The 19,136-nt window shown below is 42.1% G+C and overlaps 2 protein-coding genes across 5 annotated transcripts in view; both read right to left on the bottom strand.

The window, feature by feature from the left end:
- Positions 1–6,865, bottom strand: part of elmo1 (engulfment and cell motility 1 (ced-12 homolog, C. elegans)) — a 100,076-nt gene extending 93,211 nt beyond the window's left edge. For 3 of the 4 annotated variants that reach the window (XM_069175763.1, XM_069175766.1, XM_069175767.1), the window contains exon 1: positions 6,762–6,864. The gene's annotated coding sequence lies outside the window, so the exon portion shown is untranslated. Of the gene's footprint in view, positions 1–6,761 lie in introns of all 4 variants that reach the window. The other variant, XM_069175765.1, reaches the window with a different exon arrangement.
- Positions 6,866–9,279: 2,414 nt separating this feature from the next.
- Positions 9,280–18,768, bottom strand: rp9 (RP9 pre-mRNA splicing factor). The gene is made up of 6 exons (XM_069176631.1): positions 18,454–18,768; positions 18,195–18,225; positions 17,938–18,067; positions 15,149–15,240; positions 14,609–14,670; positions 9,280–12,462 (listed from the first exon to the last, which is right to left on the bottom strand). The coding sequence occupies exons 1-6, from the start codon at positions 18,597–18,599 to the stop codon at positions 12,240–12,242; spliced, it is 684 nt and encodes a 227-aa protein (XP_069032732.1). The 5' UTR covers positions 18,600–18,768; the 3' UTR covers positions 9,280–12,239.
- Between the last annotated feature and the right edge of the window lie 368 nt (positions 18,769–19,136).

The raw sequence follows: 19,136 nt of genomic DNA, 5'->3' as shown, positions 1-19,136 counted from the left end.
GCAGAGTGTATAAGTGGACAACTCTGTTGAGAAAATGAAGATGAGGGATGAAGGAAGAAGCAGTGATGAGAATGCAAGAACTTTTAAAAAAAATAAAGACAAAGGGTCAGCTAGTAAAAGTTTTCACACGCGAGACATGAAGAGAGAGAAAGTAGAAGTAAATAAGAGAGGGACATATCAAAGTGTTTTGTTTCTCAAATGTCCCTGTTCATTTATTCAGAGACTCAGAGGCAGCTCCAATATAAATCATAACACCTTCAATCGAAGGCTTGCAGTTCCCCAGTTTAACAGAACAAGTGAGCCGGTGACCTTGGCATGTTACGAGAGGCCCTCCACTCCTCCTCAATCTCCTGTCTCTGGAGGTAGCCTTGACTCGTAAACACTGCAGCGGCAAGTTGACACCGCGGAGGCGCGCACGTCGTGACAGAATGGGTTCAAATCCTTAATCTCAGCCCATACATTAATCATACAGCACATTTAGCTTTGCGTTATTGCACCTCTCCCCACGACTCTACTCACAGGTTAACAGAAATAACTTGAAATGAACAGGCTAGATGCAGCTATGAGCAAAAAAGAGGGGAAATACCAAAGAGAACTTTCCATCTAAAATTGGGTTCGTGTTTGAGCGGTAAAGCTTTGGAGGCAACAACACCACCGAAAATGTGCGTTATAAAAAGTTGCACACACACACATACAGGTACACATTTTGCCAGTATCTTGAGCACATACTGTATTTTTGCTTCCCTTCCAGTCACAGCAAGGAACAAATTAAATCTTAACAGAGTCATTTTCTAATCAATATATAAATGAAAGGAAATTGAGACTCCATAATCACTCTTCAAACACTTTCGAAAAGAGAATGAAAAAGAGAGAAACTCAAGGAAAAGACTGAAATGTTTGGCAATAAAGTAAAAATGAAAGTCTAAAATAAAAAAAAACTAAGTTAGAAGGTTTCTTAAAAACAGACTGAATCAGGCCCAAAGTTCACCCCGATCCTTGTGCACCAAACCATCACAGCATTGATCAACATAACCTCAACTCTCCTCATTAAATACAATGCCAGTATAGTACTAGTTAGGACGTTTAAGGATTGTGGGTAATTTCTTCAAGAAAAGTCTGCAGCAAGGGCTCATAAAGTGGTTCAAAAGTCAGCCAGAGAGCCATAAAGCACTTGTTGATTTTATGGGGGGAGAACACCTTTGAACTCTTAAGGACTGATTAGGACTTTGATACTCTTCACACTCAGCCTACAAAACACACTACTGAGAACATCCTGGAACCCTGTAGTGGCTGCTGTTGAAAGAGTAGCCTCCCCCACAGATGTCACCAAATAAGACCCAAAAAAGCATTAAAAATCAATTCAGATTCTAGTGTGTTATCCTTTAAAAGGTTAATGTAGCAAAGGCCTGGCAGCCTCAAGCAGAGATCAGGTTACAGGGGTCTGGTAAGCTCCACACCCCCTTCTCTTTTAGTATTAGAAAAACCCTCAAGTGACATCACATTAGGTAATTCATCAGGTTTTCTGCAACCCCCTCTAGGGGTTACATTACATTACATTTAGCTGATGCTTTTATCCAAGGCGACTTACAACGCACTGATGGTACACCATCGGGAGCAATGTGGGGTTCGGTGTCTTGCTCCAGGGCGCTTGGGCAGGAGGAGCTGGGGATTGAACCACCAACCCTTCTGATTAGTGTGCAACCCACTCTACTGACTGAGCCACAGCCTTCCCCCTAGTTTAAGGGATTCAAACTCACCTCTGATCCCTTCCAAACCATTTAGATCAGATCAGAGATGAATTCAGCAATATCTTTCCTATGCTTGGTTGAGCATTTGTTGATCATGTTTTCATGGACAGAAAAAAAAAGAACGATGGATGTGTGAATGGATGAATTCAAGGATAGATGAATCAAAGGAAGCATAGGTGTATGGATTGATGGTCAAGCAAGGGAGTGTGACAGCTACCATCTGTATATGGACCGCAACAGACACATCAATCAATCCCATACTATTAAACACCACCCATAGGGATCAGATCCACACATAAAATGTACAAACACATACCCATACGCACATAAGAGAAAAGCTATAATTGGGTTACAGCTGAAGGAAACCTGGGTTTAGCACCTGGGTCATACTGACACACCAGCATGCAGCTACTGTGAAAATGACGTAGGCAAGCCTGGGAGAAAAATAAAAACTGACACAGCACTGAAATTCTGCAAATCTCTGCAGCACATGTGCACACATGCCATAAATCATACACTGTGATGTTAACAGCCATGACACACGTGCACAATCCCACTACAACGGCATACAGTGTAGTAGACCCTAATGCCCACTCACAACTGGGCCATCATGACAAAGTGGCCAACTATACGGGAAGTCATCTCGAGCCTCTCACACAGCTGGAGTAGGGATGTACTAGTCGGACTGAGAGGCTATTTAACCATTTATCCTACTGGGTCAGTAGGCTCTGAGGCTGAGAGGCTCTTAGCTGGGAGATGCTAAATACCTCAAACACAGTAAGAGAGCTGGATAACCTCTCGCACAGTATTTATCGAGCTCTGCGGCCGTACCACAGCTGGAATGCGGCGGGCAGAGGGAGCACGCAGGGGGACCCGTATCAGTTTCTGGGTCATCTAGGGCTGCTTCACACCGCATGGAGACTAGACTTTTACTGAAAAAGTTGCCAGTCGATGTTCTCGGCTTGAACCGACTCATATTCTGAGGAAGGATGGACTCGGCGCCCGGGGTACACAACATGTAAAGAAGAGCACGGGGTAAAAGGTCAAAATGCCCCCATGAGTGTATTTCCTTATGTAACTGCTAAGAGATCACAGTTTGTCATAAAACAGTAGCCCGAGGCAACAATCAGCAAACTGAAGAGCAGAACATGGCAGCAGCACCTATGAGATCTCTTCTCCCCCACCGATGTCTGTTTGGCTGTCTGGCATCTTCCAATCGCACCTTCAGCACCTACATGCTGTTTTAATTAACTTTCATACCACAGGGAGCAATTATACACCGCAACATTCATCTAATTTAGAGCGGAGAAGTAATCTAGCCTCGAGCTGCAGAATGACAGGCATGCCAGTGTGTGCTGCAAGCGAGGATACCAGTAGATTGAAATGGCAGGGCAGTTTTTCTATAAGTACTTTTAATGGCTGTTAGCACAAAAAGACATCAAAAGGGACAGAGAGACCTCAGGGTCCGGAGGTTTTTGACGTAACTGTCATGCTGCGATCTTGAGCTTCTGGGTGAAAAAAGAGGGGAAATGAGTTTACCAAGATGGACAGATAGTAGGCCGGGCATACATCAAGGGAGAACACAATTTACATACCTCCATTTCCCTCGGGCAGCAACAACAAAGAGCGAGAAAGTTGATGGAGGGTTCTGTTGCTATGTGGGAGTGAGCAAATGAGAAGAAAGTGCAAGAGACGGGGAAAGAAGAGGAAGCTCAACGGAGAGAGATAGCATATGTGTGAACGCAAGTGAGCGAGTGAGCTAATGAGAAGAAGATAACAACCTACAAGGGAGGGAGGGGAGGACTGTCAGACGAGAGGAGCAGGAAATTAGCAAGGTTGCACTTCAGGAAGTGGTGAGAGGATGCCAAACAGTAGGCAGTGTCAAACAGACACACACCAGGAATCTTATATGTGATGCAACTCAGCGAGCGAGGGCAGGCGCGCATCCTCCTCCAAGCCTCTCCATGTCGGCCTCTTTCCACTAATCTGATTTCCTGGATTATATTTCAGTATTTAAAACAAAAGACCAAAGCACTTATGTTTAATTCCAGCAATTTATTTGGCTTTTGACTTATGGTGCTAGTAAAGTCAGCCGTATTTCTTCCTCCTCATTTTTCTTTCACTCTTGCGTTGCAACACTTCATTTCTAGCACTGATTTTTAAGACCCTGTAGGGCTAAAGAAATATTTATTTGAGCAAACCAGCTAACAAGAAATGGGGGGTTTGCTGTGGCCAATAAAACTTGTTTTCACATGCGTGTGCATTCTTTTTGACAGATAGGTCCCTCAGGTGGCGGTAAAACTGAAATATGATGCTTCTGGCACGCTTCAGTTTTGAAGTTGGACAGCTACATGGCCGAAGCTGAGCACTCACTAAACCTCACATACCGAGTCAGTAGGAGAGTGAGCTGAAGGTGGTGGTTTACTCCCAAGTATGGTTTGCTTTCTTTGACTGCTAAGGTTTTGCCAGACCTGCAACTAAAACCAAACATCAGTCTCTAACCGGCTATCAACCACAGTCTCACAGACAGGACGCACATGTGGGCCAAAACCTCAACGACGCAACACGGAATCTCTGAAGTATGTCTTTCTGATCGAAAATCTGACCTCCTATCGAATGACAGCATATCCTCATAGACATCTATAACAACGAAGAACCTGACAATAACCTCCAACTTTCTACTCCGATTACATTCCAATGATGGCGCTTGAACCAAAGGAAAACGCCACCCCGACGCGTCCCTTTAGAGCCAGGCCCTTGAGAAGGGGGGCCCGTATGGCTGCGTCTGAGAGACATGGCCGCACACGTCCCTGCGCTGTTGTTTTGAGGCTATGTTTTGCCCATGGTTATTGTCGAGTTGACACGATGACGCCGACACGCATGCGGTTCCATCACAACAGGGGCGTCTTCGGTGGCTAACAAGGCATGTAAATAGGCTCTCACTGTATCAGAGGTTGCTCAGAGGGGGCAGAGAGAAGAAAACAGTGCAGCCCCCAGGGGCGGCACGCCGGCTGATATGAGGAAGAGGGCTGAGGCATGCTGTGTGTTGGAGCTGCTGCTGCTGCTTTATAATACAGCTGTGTGATTCGTGAGGGAGTAATAGAACAGCAGCTGCTGAAGTGGGATCCTCAGATAATCAAGGGCCCTTTAAGTGGGTCCCGCAGTGGGACCAGAGGTATAGGTAGAGGAATAGCTTTAGTTTCTAATCTACAGCAGTGAGTCTCTGCCATTTTTGTGCAACTTATCAGACAGGTTTTGTGTCATAAAAATAAATGAGACGGCCGCATTGAATTATTAAAAGTGTTTCTCTACAGAGAAAGCACAATGATGGATCTGTGGCTGCATATGTGAATCCGTACAAGTTACCCGGGAATTGTCTGCAAAACGCGCATGTGTACTTACATTTATTTGTCACTTTTAACTATCAATTTGGACTATTTTTTTGCAGACTCTACTTGTCATCTACTCGCAATCTTAGCATGAACTGTTGAACTGGTACTGATTCAGGTGGGTGGGAAAGTGCAACAAGTCCTTTACAGTCAACAATAGCTGGTAACAAATACTGCAAGTTAACTCAATATAACTCAACATATACCAATTTATAATCCCACTTGCAAGTGCATTTTCCTTCAAAACTCAAACGAGATAACATTTTTGAAATTAAATCAAAATTGATAAATACATATTTCAAATTAGCAGAACTACTCCACAATTTTTCCATGAAACAACTGATACCTGTAGACGTACCCCCCTGGTGAGGATGTAGCTCTGGATGGGAATCATGGATTTAAAGTATTAACGTTTTCTAAATTCGATCCTCATAAAAATGAAAAGCAAGGGGGCTACTTAGGGCAACATCTTTGCAAACTGAGGTCTAATGTAGCATTTCTCCACCTGAAAGTCAGAGGCAACCACACAAATCTGCAACAACAAGCAGGGCAACAAGGCAGAAACATTAGAGAAGAAGTTAACTAGTCTCAAGCTATAGACATAATATCGGCTACAATCTATCCTAAGGGGTCACAGGTGGTCGTTGCCGCTTTCTTTAAAAGGGTCATAAGACACCAAAGTTTGGGTGGAAGACTTAATGGGGGGCGGCGGGGGGGTGTCATATGAAAACGTATGGGGGCTCCTGATGTGGAGGTTTGAAACATCAGAAGTAAATGAAACTCTTGTCAGAGGATGAGCGAAACTTTCAGATGATTAAGCGTTTTGACGTCTTGGCTTTTTGTACATAGTGTAGCAGAGAGTCGAGCTTTGACATGCATCAGTGGCTGTCTGCCTCTTTCCCTCCCCGTCTTGCCTAATCACAGGCCCACGGTGCGGCCAGCACGCCGGGCTGGACTTGCACACCGTTAAAGCAGCTCTTTAATTAGCAGCGTGGAGAGACGGACGCATCTATAACCGCACCACTTCTTTTTTTTTTTTTTTTTTTTTGCATCAAACGAGCAGCGTGCACTTTCAAGAAAATAAAGCCGGGGAGCCGCAACCTCGCTTTCCTCCCTCGCAGCACATCTACTGCAAAACGCGCAACTTGCAGCGTTTCTGTGCACTTGTGCGAGAACTAAACAAGCGCAGAGACCGAATTCAGTGGCAGTTTAATTTATTCACCGCAGTTCAACGTGTTTTCTCTGTGAAAGCGGAGTGAGCGGCGGTGCCTGAAAATACACACAGACACACACACACACACACACACACACACACACACGCACGCACGCATGTCAATAAAAGAACAGCGCCCAAAGCCGCTGAGGCCACTTCACAAAGTAAGGACAGGCAAAGGAGGTGGACGCAGGCTGGAGAGAGCCGCAAATAGGCAGGAAGAAACGGCGTTATCTCGCTACGATGTAACAGACGCTGATCGAGGCAGAGCTCAGCGAATCCAAACACCCCCCCCCCCCCAAAAAAAAAAAAAAAAACACACACAAAAACAGAGTGAATCCTGAACATTTCGCACAAACCGCTCAATCTCACCAACATTTCTGCAAGAGTGGAAAACGGGCTTTGACAAACCTGACAAGGCGAGGACACTTCTTCCACTGAAGCGCTGATGTCCGGAGTTTGTGTGTGTGTGTTGGGAATGTGTGTGTGTGTGTGTGTGTGTCACTCATTGGTGTTTTCTCCCTCCCTCGGTCTCTCCCTCCCTCCGCTGTAGAGATAGTGCTGATGTTTCCACTTCCTCCTTTCTTCTGCCGTCTGCTGGCTGATGCCAGACAGAGGATGCGTGAATGCACGAAAGCAGAGCTGCACCGGTTAACTGCTCACAAATCAGCAGAATTTACAAAAACAACAACAACAACAAAACAATCATAATAAACAGCAAAGTAGCTACTTGTTTTATTGCAGCTCTGAACTGTGATTTACAACCTTGTCTCCACCCTGACTGGTTAATTACAGTAAACCTAATAATAAAAACAAATCGTTTAAAGTTGAATTATCTCATTAAATATTTGAAATAAAGGATGGGAATGCGTTTAACATTGGTGTTATCCAATGTAGCTAATGAGCAACAAGTTAAATAGCGTAGTTGTACTTTTTAAGTAAATTACACCTTTTGGCACACTGAAGAACATTTTAGTTGATTATTATTTATAATATATGTGTTTTTAAGGTGGTTTTTTTTATGCATCTCTTGTTTGACAACTGCTTTATATTTCTGAATATTCGTCACACGTTTATTTAGATTTCGACAAAAGGCAATTTAGATATGCATACATATATAGAAGATATACACAATATAACATGGCATTTAGACAAGAGATGTACGACTTATTCTAAAGAACTTTCAAAAATCAAGAAAATAGAAAACAGAAGAAAAAATTGCTTTATTGCTACATTAAAATATTTGAAATTATAAACCAACATTTGCGCATATTTCCACTCATTTTAATCTTTAAATGTTTTTCGTTTAATAACATTTCAGAAGCTTTTCTGTCATTAAAAACACGTCATCCTTTTAAAACTATCACCGGATGAATGCTACAGTGCATCTTTAATTCTTTTTGAGTAGATGATTTAAAAAGAGAGACTTTTGTTGATACTGTTACTCCGAGCTGCTCTTGTGAACAGTAGCCTTACCTACACTCACCTAATGTCGGCGACTGTCTGAATGAAGTGGATTTACAGCGCAAGAGATTCTATCTGAACAAATAACTGAAACACTGAGGAGACATCTTTTTTTGTTCACAGTGATGGATAAAACAAAAGCATATCTGCCTCCTGGTCTTGCTGGAGCGTGAAGGCAAACAGGAACAGTGGTTTCAATAATTCATGGTTATTGAATGCTCTCTGCCCTCCTGCTTGCAGGGTGGGATTATGACCTTCTAATGTTTCTTTATGTTGGTGTCCTACACAGTTTTATGTTGCATTTCACGAGATTTCATGGGTAAAGGACAGACTATAGAACTATATCAATCTCTGTCTGTGATATTGAGCACAAACTGTGTGTTTTTGGAGAGCAGTGTATCGCAGACAGTCCTGCAGCTCATCCTCGTCTCCAAACAGCAGGAGCAGCAGGAGGAGGATTAATACAGGAGCCATGCTCGTCCTGGTAAATAATCTGGAGTGACACATCCGGCAGAAATCTCTCCGTCTCTCTTTCTGTTTGTTTTTCTCTTTTGAAAACACAGGATGCAAAGCTCTGCCTATTTAGACGACAGCCTGTGTCCTCAACTAAACTGTCAATTTGACCGCATAAAAAGGCTGTGAAGGCAAGCGGGCCTCATCCAAAAATAAGAGTTTTTAATTGCTCTCCTTTTGTGCTTTCCCATTAGGGAAGACTGAAACAAACAAAACAAAAAAACACTTGTCTTTTATTCCTCCGTGTTATTTGCGTCATTGAGTTAAACTGTGGCTCTGCATCTCCGGCTCCAGCTTGAGAGGGTTCAAGACTCAATCTGAGAGCTCACAGAATAAATAATCCTTTTATCTGAGACAGCAAAGTGGCAGTGGAGTAGTTTTAAGCTCAGCCATACGGTAAAACAAAATACTGCATGATGCAAAGTGGTCACAATGCATCCAATAAAATGTAGTGTCACTCTTGGGTTTTGCTTCGTACACCGTAAACATTGGACTGCTTTCTTTTGTTTCAGTTATCTTTTTTTTTTTTTTTACCAGCTTGTGTAACTCACTTTGGATTTGAACACATCCTGTTTCACAAACAATGGTCGAAGATCTGTCCATCAGCATGTGGTGTGAAATTTATATCACTTCACCAAAGAAGCCTTTTCACTTCTTATTTCCCTTTTGTCAGATATTATTCATAAGTTGGTTCAGTGTTTCAGTCATAAAGATTTCATTCTCGATGTTTGGAAATGCAGTCCAGACTGTTATTATTTGGACTGTTACATTTTTTTTTTTTTTGTTTTTCATCGTTTGCCAGCACATCCAGCATGAAATAAAATAATGACTATTACAATAAAGTGGCAAGTCTCAACTTATATTTGAGAAGTTTTACATTAATATGGAAATAATTGTGTGGGAGATAACAGTTTCCAACGTTTAGGGTTTGTAAAGTAATACGTCACACATAAAGTCAAACAAAATCATTTATTTCATTTTTGTGGAAAATCATTAGCAGTCGATGATTGACTTAAGATTTCAATCCATAAATATCAGCAGACAGTTTGCATCTTCCCCGGTGATGCTCTTGCCCACCGGGACTGCAGCCACCCTCAGCTCTCGCTCGTTGTGGTATCTCTCTGCCTTTAGTCCCGTCTTCACCAAGTAGACAGCAGCTCGTTAAAATTAAGATCCAATGATTGACTCAGCAAGTGGAGCATATTCCACCTCTTCACCCCGGAAAGCTGTTTGGCTGCTTCTTTAGGATTGTTGTCCAGCTGAATGATGAAATGTTGTCCAATGAGTTTTGGTGCATTTGGCTGAACATCGTTTCTGTCAGCAGTGAAACCAACAATAAATGCCAGTGTGCCAGTTCCATTGGCAGCCATGCATAGCCCAAGTCATAACGGAAGCGCCACCATGTTCGACCGATGAAGTGGTGTTCTGGGTCAGTAGCCGTTTCATTTTGCGGCTGATTTTGGTTTCATCGGTCATTTCTTTTTGGATGTTTCTGTGAACTCCCACCTGGACTTTCTGTTTTTGATGTTCACCACGGGTTAGCATCTTCTGATGAATCCTCTGAGGTTTTGGTCATTAAGTCTTCTCTTGATTGTTGATGAGGAATTGTGAACGCCTACACTCTGGAAAGCATTCATGAGTGTGCAAATGATTTTCTGCTCATCCACCAGACTTGTGCACTTTGGTCTGCAAGTTCACATTTTTTAGTTCTCCTGTGCCATTTTTTTTTTCTTTTAAATGGGCCCAACTGTTGATTCTGGCAAACCAACAACCTTTGATATCTCTCCAAGTTTAAAAAAATATATATCTTTCGAGCCTCGTTATTACCTTCACTTCCGTGATCCTGCTTTCCTTCCTCATGTTGACAAACAACTTCACCTCGATCTAAATAGCAACTCTAAATTAAGTTGAGGCCACGTGTGAACTCTTTTGTGCAAGAACCATCGCTGAAACAACAAACAGCTGCCTGAGAAACATTCAGTGGCCAAGTTTCCGATTACTTATGAACCTCTGCAATTCTTTATCGTGCTAATGGACCTATGTTTCACAAACAGTTCTTTTTAATATTCATATTATTAACACGGAGCCTGAGGAACAAAATAAGTGCAACTCTTCAAATGCTTAGTCTGTACACAGAGTCTGGCCAGGCACTCAGTCTGACCTGTCCCTTGTCCAAGAAGACAGAGTGCTTCAATAAAGACTCTCCACTGGCCAAATTCTCTCTACGTGGCACAACCTCCCTCTGAGCTGCTCCTGCGACTGGATCTCATCTGGGAGATTCATTGTGCTGCTCAAAAAGAAAAGTCAGCGTGGTACAGCCTGTTTCAGTGAAGCTGATTTATCTTGGCTTATTGGTCAAAGCACCAGAAAACCGATAGACAGTTGCCACAGAAAGCAGATGAGTAAAGAGGGGAGAGGGATGAAAGAATAAATACAAAAATATGCTCTCAATAGCAACTAAAACACTCTCATGGCTGTAATATCCGTCACTCTTTCATGGGATTGTAATTTCTGAAACAAACACACACTCCCCACAGCGTTTCAACTATTCAGAGGCCTAAGACACAAATCTAAATGGAAATCTAGTTTGTTTGTTCCCTGTAGGTCTGCTGTAATTGTCTCTCTATCAGGGTCATTAGGAAGAGGGAATGCTTCTAGTTTATTTCCTCAGGGATTCTTTTCAGAAAGTGTTGCTCATGAAAAGGAGAAGCATCCGACTTCCTCACATGTGGCCTAAAGGACAAATCGTGTTTGAAGTAGTTATTGGTGAGCTGCTGGGTTCCGCTAACTTTTTATGTAACGCAGTTCTGCTGTTGGAGAACACAATTTGCTGTGGTGCTGATGGCAGCCAAACACAGAGCGGGAGGACTGCTCAACATTGTGTAAGTTACAGACAACAAAATGATTTTAGAGAAACACTCTCTGAAGTAATCTCGGACTGGTAGCGGGACAAGATCAAAAGAAAAATGTTCTTTGGCTCTTGGGAAGGTCAGCCCAGTACTGTGCTGCGTACGTCTTAATGATCACACTTCGGTGCAGTTTCGCTGCAGTACATTACTGTATGTATTCAGAAACATAAAAAAAATGGTGTCACAAACATTAAGTCAAGGCCAAAATGATTGGATTTGCGGTGTAGATTTGGGTAAACACGGGAGAAAAAGAGCCATTTTTATTCTCAGAATAAGGGAACGTATTCACATACATTCTTTCCGCATCTCTGTGGCTTTTCTCGGAGCAACGAAGCATATTCCAACCTCAAATTATTCCAAATATTTATATACGGTCACAAGCATTTACATTCTGGCTTGTGTGGAAAACATATTTTAACTGCGAGCCAACGGTTAATTTAGTCTTTTTTTTTTCCACCTCTTTGCGTTTAACACACTCTACAATCAGTTTTTAAAACCAGTGCGCTGGCAAGGAAAACAAAATATGGGGGAAAATACAATCTCTTAATGACACACTGTGTTTGCTGACATGCTATCTTATTAGAGCCCGTGAAAGAACATTATCTCTTCCACCAGCAGGCTCATTCCCTACCACTTTAGATTCATTACCAATGCAGCAAATACTTTTTGACACGCATATGCAGCAAGGCAGACTTACACACACTTACTAAAGCAGCTATTCCAGCGGACGCCGCGCTGTATGATCTAACAGAGAGGATTTAAATGCAAGTCGTCATCCTTAGGGGGGCGAGGGAATCATGCGCAGTGGATATATAGTCTTTCCAGAGTTTCAACCCGCAGAGAAAAGGCTTAAGGGAGTCTCCAGGGTGCAGCTCTGACTGATGCACTCCGGAGCACACCCTTCACTTCGATATCAGACGTACGATTGCTGCTCTTTCGTTTTCCCTCCTCCTACGTTCAAGCACATCGTATTCGAGTTCACATGTCAGTGTGTTCCAAACCTTCAATCTGAATCTGAGCGGTCACTTGTTTTGGAGGACTTGTGCTTTCGCCTCCTTTTCCGCTTCTTCTTGTCTTTCTTCTTTTTGTCCTTCTTCTTTTTCCTCTTCTTGCTGCGATGGTGGTCAGAGGAAGAAGAAGAGGAGGAGGAAGAGGAGGAGCTGTCTGAGTCAAAAGAGGAAGAGGAAGAGGTGGTGTCTTGGAGCAGCTGCTGAAGCTGCTGGATCCTAGAAACAGGAAGGGCGGGGCGGAGAGGAGAAGAGAGGAGGTGGAATTAGAGTGAAATGCAGGGAGAAAAATACAGCTGATGCGAATTCAGATGCCAGGGTTGGAAAGCAGCTGAAACGTCCTTGAGAAAATCATCATCATTGTTCCAGTGCCGGCATTTATGGCAGGTGGAGTTAGCCACGTGCCGCAAACCTCTAGTGACAAGTAACTGTTAGGAGTGCAGGTGTTGAGCTGGATTTTCTGAACGCAGGGCCAGGCCTGAATAATGCAGCCATCCTGTTGCTAAAATACGTTGCTAGAGGACAGATGAGGTTTTCAATTTTATTTCAAAAACGACTACCAAGGTCAGAGTTTTTGTCCTAACATCAATAGGAGGACACAATCAATAATGACTTCACGGCCAATAAACCTGAATTAATATCATCATCTCATTAGGACTTGTAGGGTACAGTGTAGCTGGCTCTTACCGTGGCCCTCTCACTACTAAAACAGACAAGTCAATAGTTATTGTTGGAACCGAATGGCACAACGACAGTGACTGAACATGGTTCCAGCTGTTTCCTAACTCGGTCTGGTGGTCGAAGGACACCACCTCATCTGGCTCAGGAAGGAAACATGAAACGCATCACAGAACGAGGGAGGACCCACCACATCGCTCAATAAAAAGTGACACGCGTGTCAGAAAATAAGAACAAGAGAAGTGTTTGGAGGCCCACTGGACTGCAGGCCTTTCACTTGTTTAGAAAAGAGAGCTGGTGCACCAGGAGTGATGATATCAGAAGTGCACTGAAGCCTGACAGGAATCTCTTCGAAAACATTTACGTGCTCCCGTACATGCACCGGGACTCTTTTACAGCAGTGCAGATCAGAGGAAGCAGAATGATCATCAGAACACTCGTCGCATTTCTCCTGAAAGCGTACCTTTAGTCCTCGAAGTGAAGTCCGCCAAAACAGCAACTCGTGACCTACAACAAGATATTCTAAATGTCTCTTTGGTTTCCTCAAATGGACCGAAAGTGGGAGAATTCCTGCTCATTGTCAGCGTTTTCAACTTTTCCAGTCACACACACCTTTGTCAGGCATCAAATTCACAATGTAAGGTAACACGTATGAATAATAAAGCCCCAGGCTGTAACAGAAAGTCAGAAAAGAGAGCAAAATCTCACAGACACTCATCAATGATTAATACAAACACAGCCCAAAAGGATATGGCATTATGGGAGAAAAGCCTCAGGGCCCATATGGAGAGTAGGAGTTGTTACGGCAACCAAGATTTATTCAGTATGATCTCTAGACAAACTAAAAAAAAAAATCTGAACCCATCCTTTAAAATGAGACGAACAATACCCTGTATGTCAAAATCTGTGCTAGTTCAATAAAAAATAAATGAAATATAAAATAGTAGGAAAGAAGACTCTCAGGGCACAAGTCAGAAAATAATCAGTCCAACATTAAAATGGAAATATCTTAACCTTTAAGTAGTGTAAGAAAATGAACTTTCAAACTATAGATGCAGGTAATTCGTTAAAAAAAAAAAAAATAAAAAAAAAAAAAAATTCTTAAATTTTCCATTTAATGTTTTTATCAATAAGTGCACTAATAGGAGACTGACATGTGAAGCACAACCGGGGACTGTGCAGGGAGTTCGAAACTAAGCTGGGAAAGGTTGGACTGCTTCATTTCCCTTTCCAAGAAGATGCAAAAATTGATGTGGCACAGACATGCAACTCAGACTTCAAAGCGCCACTGGCCTTTAAATAACCTTTTTGTATGGCATGCAAAAACACACACGAGAGTGTGTGTGCTGCTGCCGCTGCCGCTGCTCTGCATGTGCACACACACCCCTACAAAGAGCCTGCATAGTGAACTCACTACAAGTTCAAACATCCTGGTGTCAAACACAATTCGCTAGAAACCGGCACAGGGAGCCAGCCACCATGAGAGAATTTCCAGGTCATCTGAGATTGTTGCACTTCGCTGAGGGTTCTCAAGTGTGTGATCTAACCATCTGACTGCAGCCTCAACACTCTCCTTTGTCTGTCCTCTTCATACCAGATGAAAGATATTTAATTATTACTCAGGGAAATTATGGCACAAGATATGAACAAACAAACAAACATATCCCAGAATAATTAGTGCAAATACCTGGTTTCTTTTTCATTCCTTTTGTTTTCCCGAATTATATCATACATTGGATCTTCATGAGCCTAAAAAAAAAATATAACACAGTGCGTCAATACATACTAGGAAAAATGAGGGGAAAAAACACATTTACTTACTTAGAATAAGAGCTGCAGCTATTCACATTAGATCCAGGAGACTATTCCAACTCTACATATTCCTAACAGCGTTGTGTCAGCACTTTTAAAAACATGGAGACAATACAAGGTAGGGAAATATGGCACAGTTGCATTTATGGTAATCATTGCAGAGCCTGTGTTCCTGCAGTGGGTATTTTTCCATTCCAGGTACAGTGGAGGAAGCTGTGTGAAGAAGTCTGCAGCCCACATGTGTGAACTAGACGTGTCCCGACTTTCGCTGAGGTCTCAAGACACAAACCTTTAGTCTCCTTGACCTTGCCACAACCAAACCTAAATTCTTTGACTGTAGGGTATTATTTCATAGACTTTATGGGTGACTATAGGTTGGCTATAGAAAATATTTCTAAGCAGTTAATTAGCTCACCACTCTGAACTGCTCCAGTTTCTGGTTGCCTTTGATGAAGAAAGGACACTCCCTATCTCCCGTCCTGTGGCCGTAGCGCTTGCATCTCCAGCCTGCAGAAAATGAAAGAAATCTCATTGTGTATACTTCGGGGAGGAGTAACAGATCAGGTACATGGTAGCAGCTTCCCTACGAAACAGAAGAGTGAGCTTTAACAGTACATTTTTCACCGGGGGGGGAACAGTGGTTTGACTAAATAACCCAACTTAGGAACTCATTCTAAAGCTTTTAATCGCATCACATGACCTTTAACAGCAATTCAACAGGATACGCTCAGCAGTCATGGTTAAGATCAGTTGCTATAAATTACCACACGCGCATGTGAATTAATTTCTGACCACCGATTATCATGTGACGTTGTTTCTGTACTTGCTGATGACTGAACCAGCTCAGTGACAACTCAACAAACTGTATTCACAGATGAAGGCTGAGCTCGTCGCTAGTAGGCGGACCCTGAGTTAAAGATTATTTTGTCAAACAAATTAACATGTAGCTTTTTTTCTAACCCACCGCCTTCACTGAAGCACACGAGCCCACAAAACACAAATTGATTAAAGTTAAATGAAAAGTTTTCCTCATGTGTGCCTGATGTAAAAAAAAAAAAAGGCAAAAGAAGCAAATTGAAGTCACAAACATCTGCTCATCTGGTAATGTTTTCCAAAATGTTTGCCTTCATTATGAAACACAGACCATTTAAAATTCATCATCACTTTTCTTCACAGACCAGAAGTGAAGAATTGAAGAACAATTTCACACTGTTTTAATGGTCTGCACTTCAAGTGGTGGAGGAGCTTCTGTGAATAACTTGCGAGTCTTTGTGAGGTAAATTCCATCTTACATCGTTAAAGAAGTTCTGCGTTGAAATGTTGCCGACAGTGAATTCTCCCTGTTCCTTTAAACAGGATGATACATTTAAACATTTTCTCAAAGGATTAAGCAGAGCGAGTCATGCTCAGATTCTGCAGTACAAATGCCAACTTGTGGACAGGCTGTGTGTGTGTGTGTGTGTGTGTGTGTGTGTGTGTGTGTGTGCGCGCGTGTCTGCAGACTCTCCACGTCCCTGACGGTTCACACAGCATGAAAATGTGTGGGCCGAAGGAATGAATGGACACTGAATATAATGACAGTCTTTGTTTTGTCAAAAGGACAGAAAGTAATCTCCACAACACCATTATTAATCTTTAGTCCGTCGTGTTTGTCGGAAAAACCATGGACATAGTGCCAAATGTCAAGTTCTTGCGATTAGATTTATCACCTATTAAGTCCGCTGCCCACTCACAGTGGAGGTTTACTCCCACCTATAGTTTCAGACGTTCAAGTGCTGCTGCGACTTTCGCTAATAAAAATATTTGTTTAAACTCACCGACATAGATGTAAGAGTTTTTTTTTAAGAGCTTTGTGATGTTAATGAACAGATAGTTATTACTAAAGGCGTTATCATGAACCTATCAGATGACATCCTGCAACAATTGATTAGTCACAAGAAAACATGAATAACTTAAGAGTTATAATATTAAAGAAGAAATGAACATATTTTACTGTATTCCTCGAATTTACCTTGATTTCAGAGAATTTAAGACATTTTTGGGACATGCAGACACTGAATATAATGTGTCGTGTGGATTCATCAACAGCGCTTTACATAAAAACATAAAAAAGTGAGATTGGTCTGGCCAAATAACAACAGTGTCAACAGGAAAGAGGGACATGTGTCAAAATCAGCATTCAATAGAAGTGTAAAAACACAAAATAAAAGTCTATTGACAACTGTGATGTGTCTTTTGCTGCCTCCACTAAGAGCAGAGGACATTATCATGGGAGAGAGTTCCTTCTAATTGATAAAAGTGATGATGAGGAGGGCTGGGCGATATGGATAAAGTCAAGCATTACAATAATTATGACCAAACACTTTGATATCGATATCTAACAACATTGTAGGGATGACTATTGGAGCTTTCCCCAAAATATTTACACAATGAGATATATAGATAGATAGATAGATAGATAGATAGATAGTTACTTCATTAATCCCACAAGGGGACATTTTCTTTTTCTTTTTAAATGATAAATATTCATGAGTAATGTAGATATAATGACTAAGTGGCTAAAGGCAAATAATAGCACGGCATGTACAGTACATCACTTCATTGTAATGCAGCCTTTAAAAGCAGGAAAAAGACAACACTTGCGCCGCAGCACATTATTACAATATCTAAAATCTAAGATGATGTCAAGTCTCTGGTTATATTCGATATTAGATTGATTCATTGCTCAGCCCTGATCATGAGCATCCCCTCCCACATCCACTCTTCCTTTCTATAACTGTGCAAAGGGTCCAAAGGGGATACATTGTAAAAAAAAAAACCACAAAAAAAAACAACAACTTGTTTTGCAGCGCGTCTTTGATTGTGTATTTGCGGACGTTATGAATCAGACTTTACTTTGGATTCAAGTTTTGTCTACATCGACCAGGTTTAAAATGTTCTTTATTCTGGGCCTTGCACGCAATCTTACCAATCATGGCTCAACACGTAATGTGTTGGCACTTGCTGTACCAGAACATTTTGGTTTTTAATCACCAGTTGTAAAAAAAAAAAAAACAACAACCTTACAATGTTTGTTTGTTTGTTTTTTTACAAAAAAAAAACCAACCTTGTTAAAGACTTCATTCCTGCAGCTACAACTGTAAGCAGCATGTTTGTGTGTAGACCCAAGGCAGAAACTAACGGAAGTCTCGTCACTGTACTCACACTGCATCACCTTCACCTCCTTCCCCAGAGGCATCCAGAGACCCTTGGTGGGAGCGTGTGCCAGGAAGGTCCTGGCATCTTCGTTTCCTGGCTCTGCAGGAATACAGTCCTCCGGTTTTTCTTCATGCTCCTGCGACAGAAACGATCACCGTCACCAAAGTCGGAAGAAAAAGTGTAGTAATGCCAACAAAACACAAAAAAAAAAAAAACAATGTCTTTCTCGTGAGCTGTCTCTCGTTTTGTGCGTACGTCGTTACCTTAATAAGTCCCGGAGGAGGTTTCTCATAGCTGCATGGGGAGGGGGGGAAAGATTATACGATGGTTATTATTATTACTGCAAAACAAACAAAAAGAATCAAACTCAGCAAAGGTCCTTTTAACGCAGGCAAACTTTACACGTCGCCAAATTTCTCAGCTAAAATCACCCAAAGGGAAATGAAGTGTCTGGAAAAAGAGGAGTTAAGTCGCATTTATTTGCGGGGTTCAAAAGAAGACCTCTCAGCGAAAACTACTCACAAGGTCTCTACATGTTTCAGTTTTTGGACTTCTTGGTTGAGTTTTTTCGAGTGTGTCTTGAGTTTCTCCAAGTCATGTTTCGAGTCCTTGTGTCTCTTGTGGTCTCGTCTCTCCTCCTTCTCTCTTGTTCGCTTTCTGTCCGACATTGTCTTAACATGCGCAAACCGCCGGCGCGACAACACATTAACTTTGAATTAGTGGTTGCACGTAAAGCTGCTTTTTTTTGTTGTTGTTGTTGTTGTTGTTTTTTTCAACCAATTCCGGAAGGAATGATACCGACCACGATGCTAACCGGCTGCTAACTAGCAAACATTGCTCTGGTGCTGCTGTACTTCCTGTGCAGTCGGGTTGTTTAGTTAAAGTTCAGCGCCACCTGCAGGACGCGGCCGGTAACACGGCAAGTGCGGCCGCCGTGTATATGGTTTGGTTTTCAATAGTAAAACTACAGTTCCTCTCAAAAAACAAACTGTTTTTCACCAGCACTATTTGTGTAATTATTTTAAGCAGGAAGCTGCACATTTCTGTATGGTTCTGTTTTGGTTGATAACATTAAGTTTCACTCATCTGTTGAGCATGCTATTTCCACCTTCTTTTACGAGTGTATTTTTCCAGTGTTGGGAAGTAAGTATCTACATTTACTCAAGTACAATACTTAAGTACAATTTTGGGTTGCTTGAGTATAT

The sequence above is a fragment of the Embiotoca jacksoni genome, unplaced genomic scaffold (assembly GCF_022577435.1).
Source record: "Embiotoca jacksoni isolate LCO1_2020_lvr unplaced genomic scaffold, fEmbJac1.0.p SCAF_7, whole genome shotgun sequence".
NCBI lineage: Eukaryota > Metazoa > Chordata > Actinopteri > Embiotocidae > Embiotoca > Embiotoca jacksoni.
This window is presented reverse-complemented; position numbering and strand designations above follow the sequence as displayed.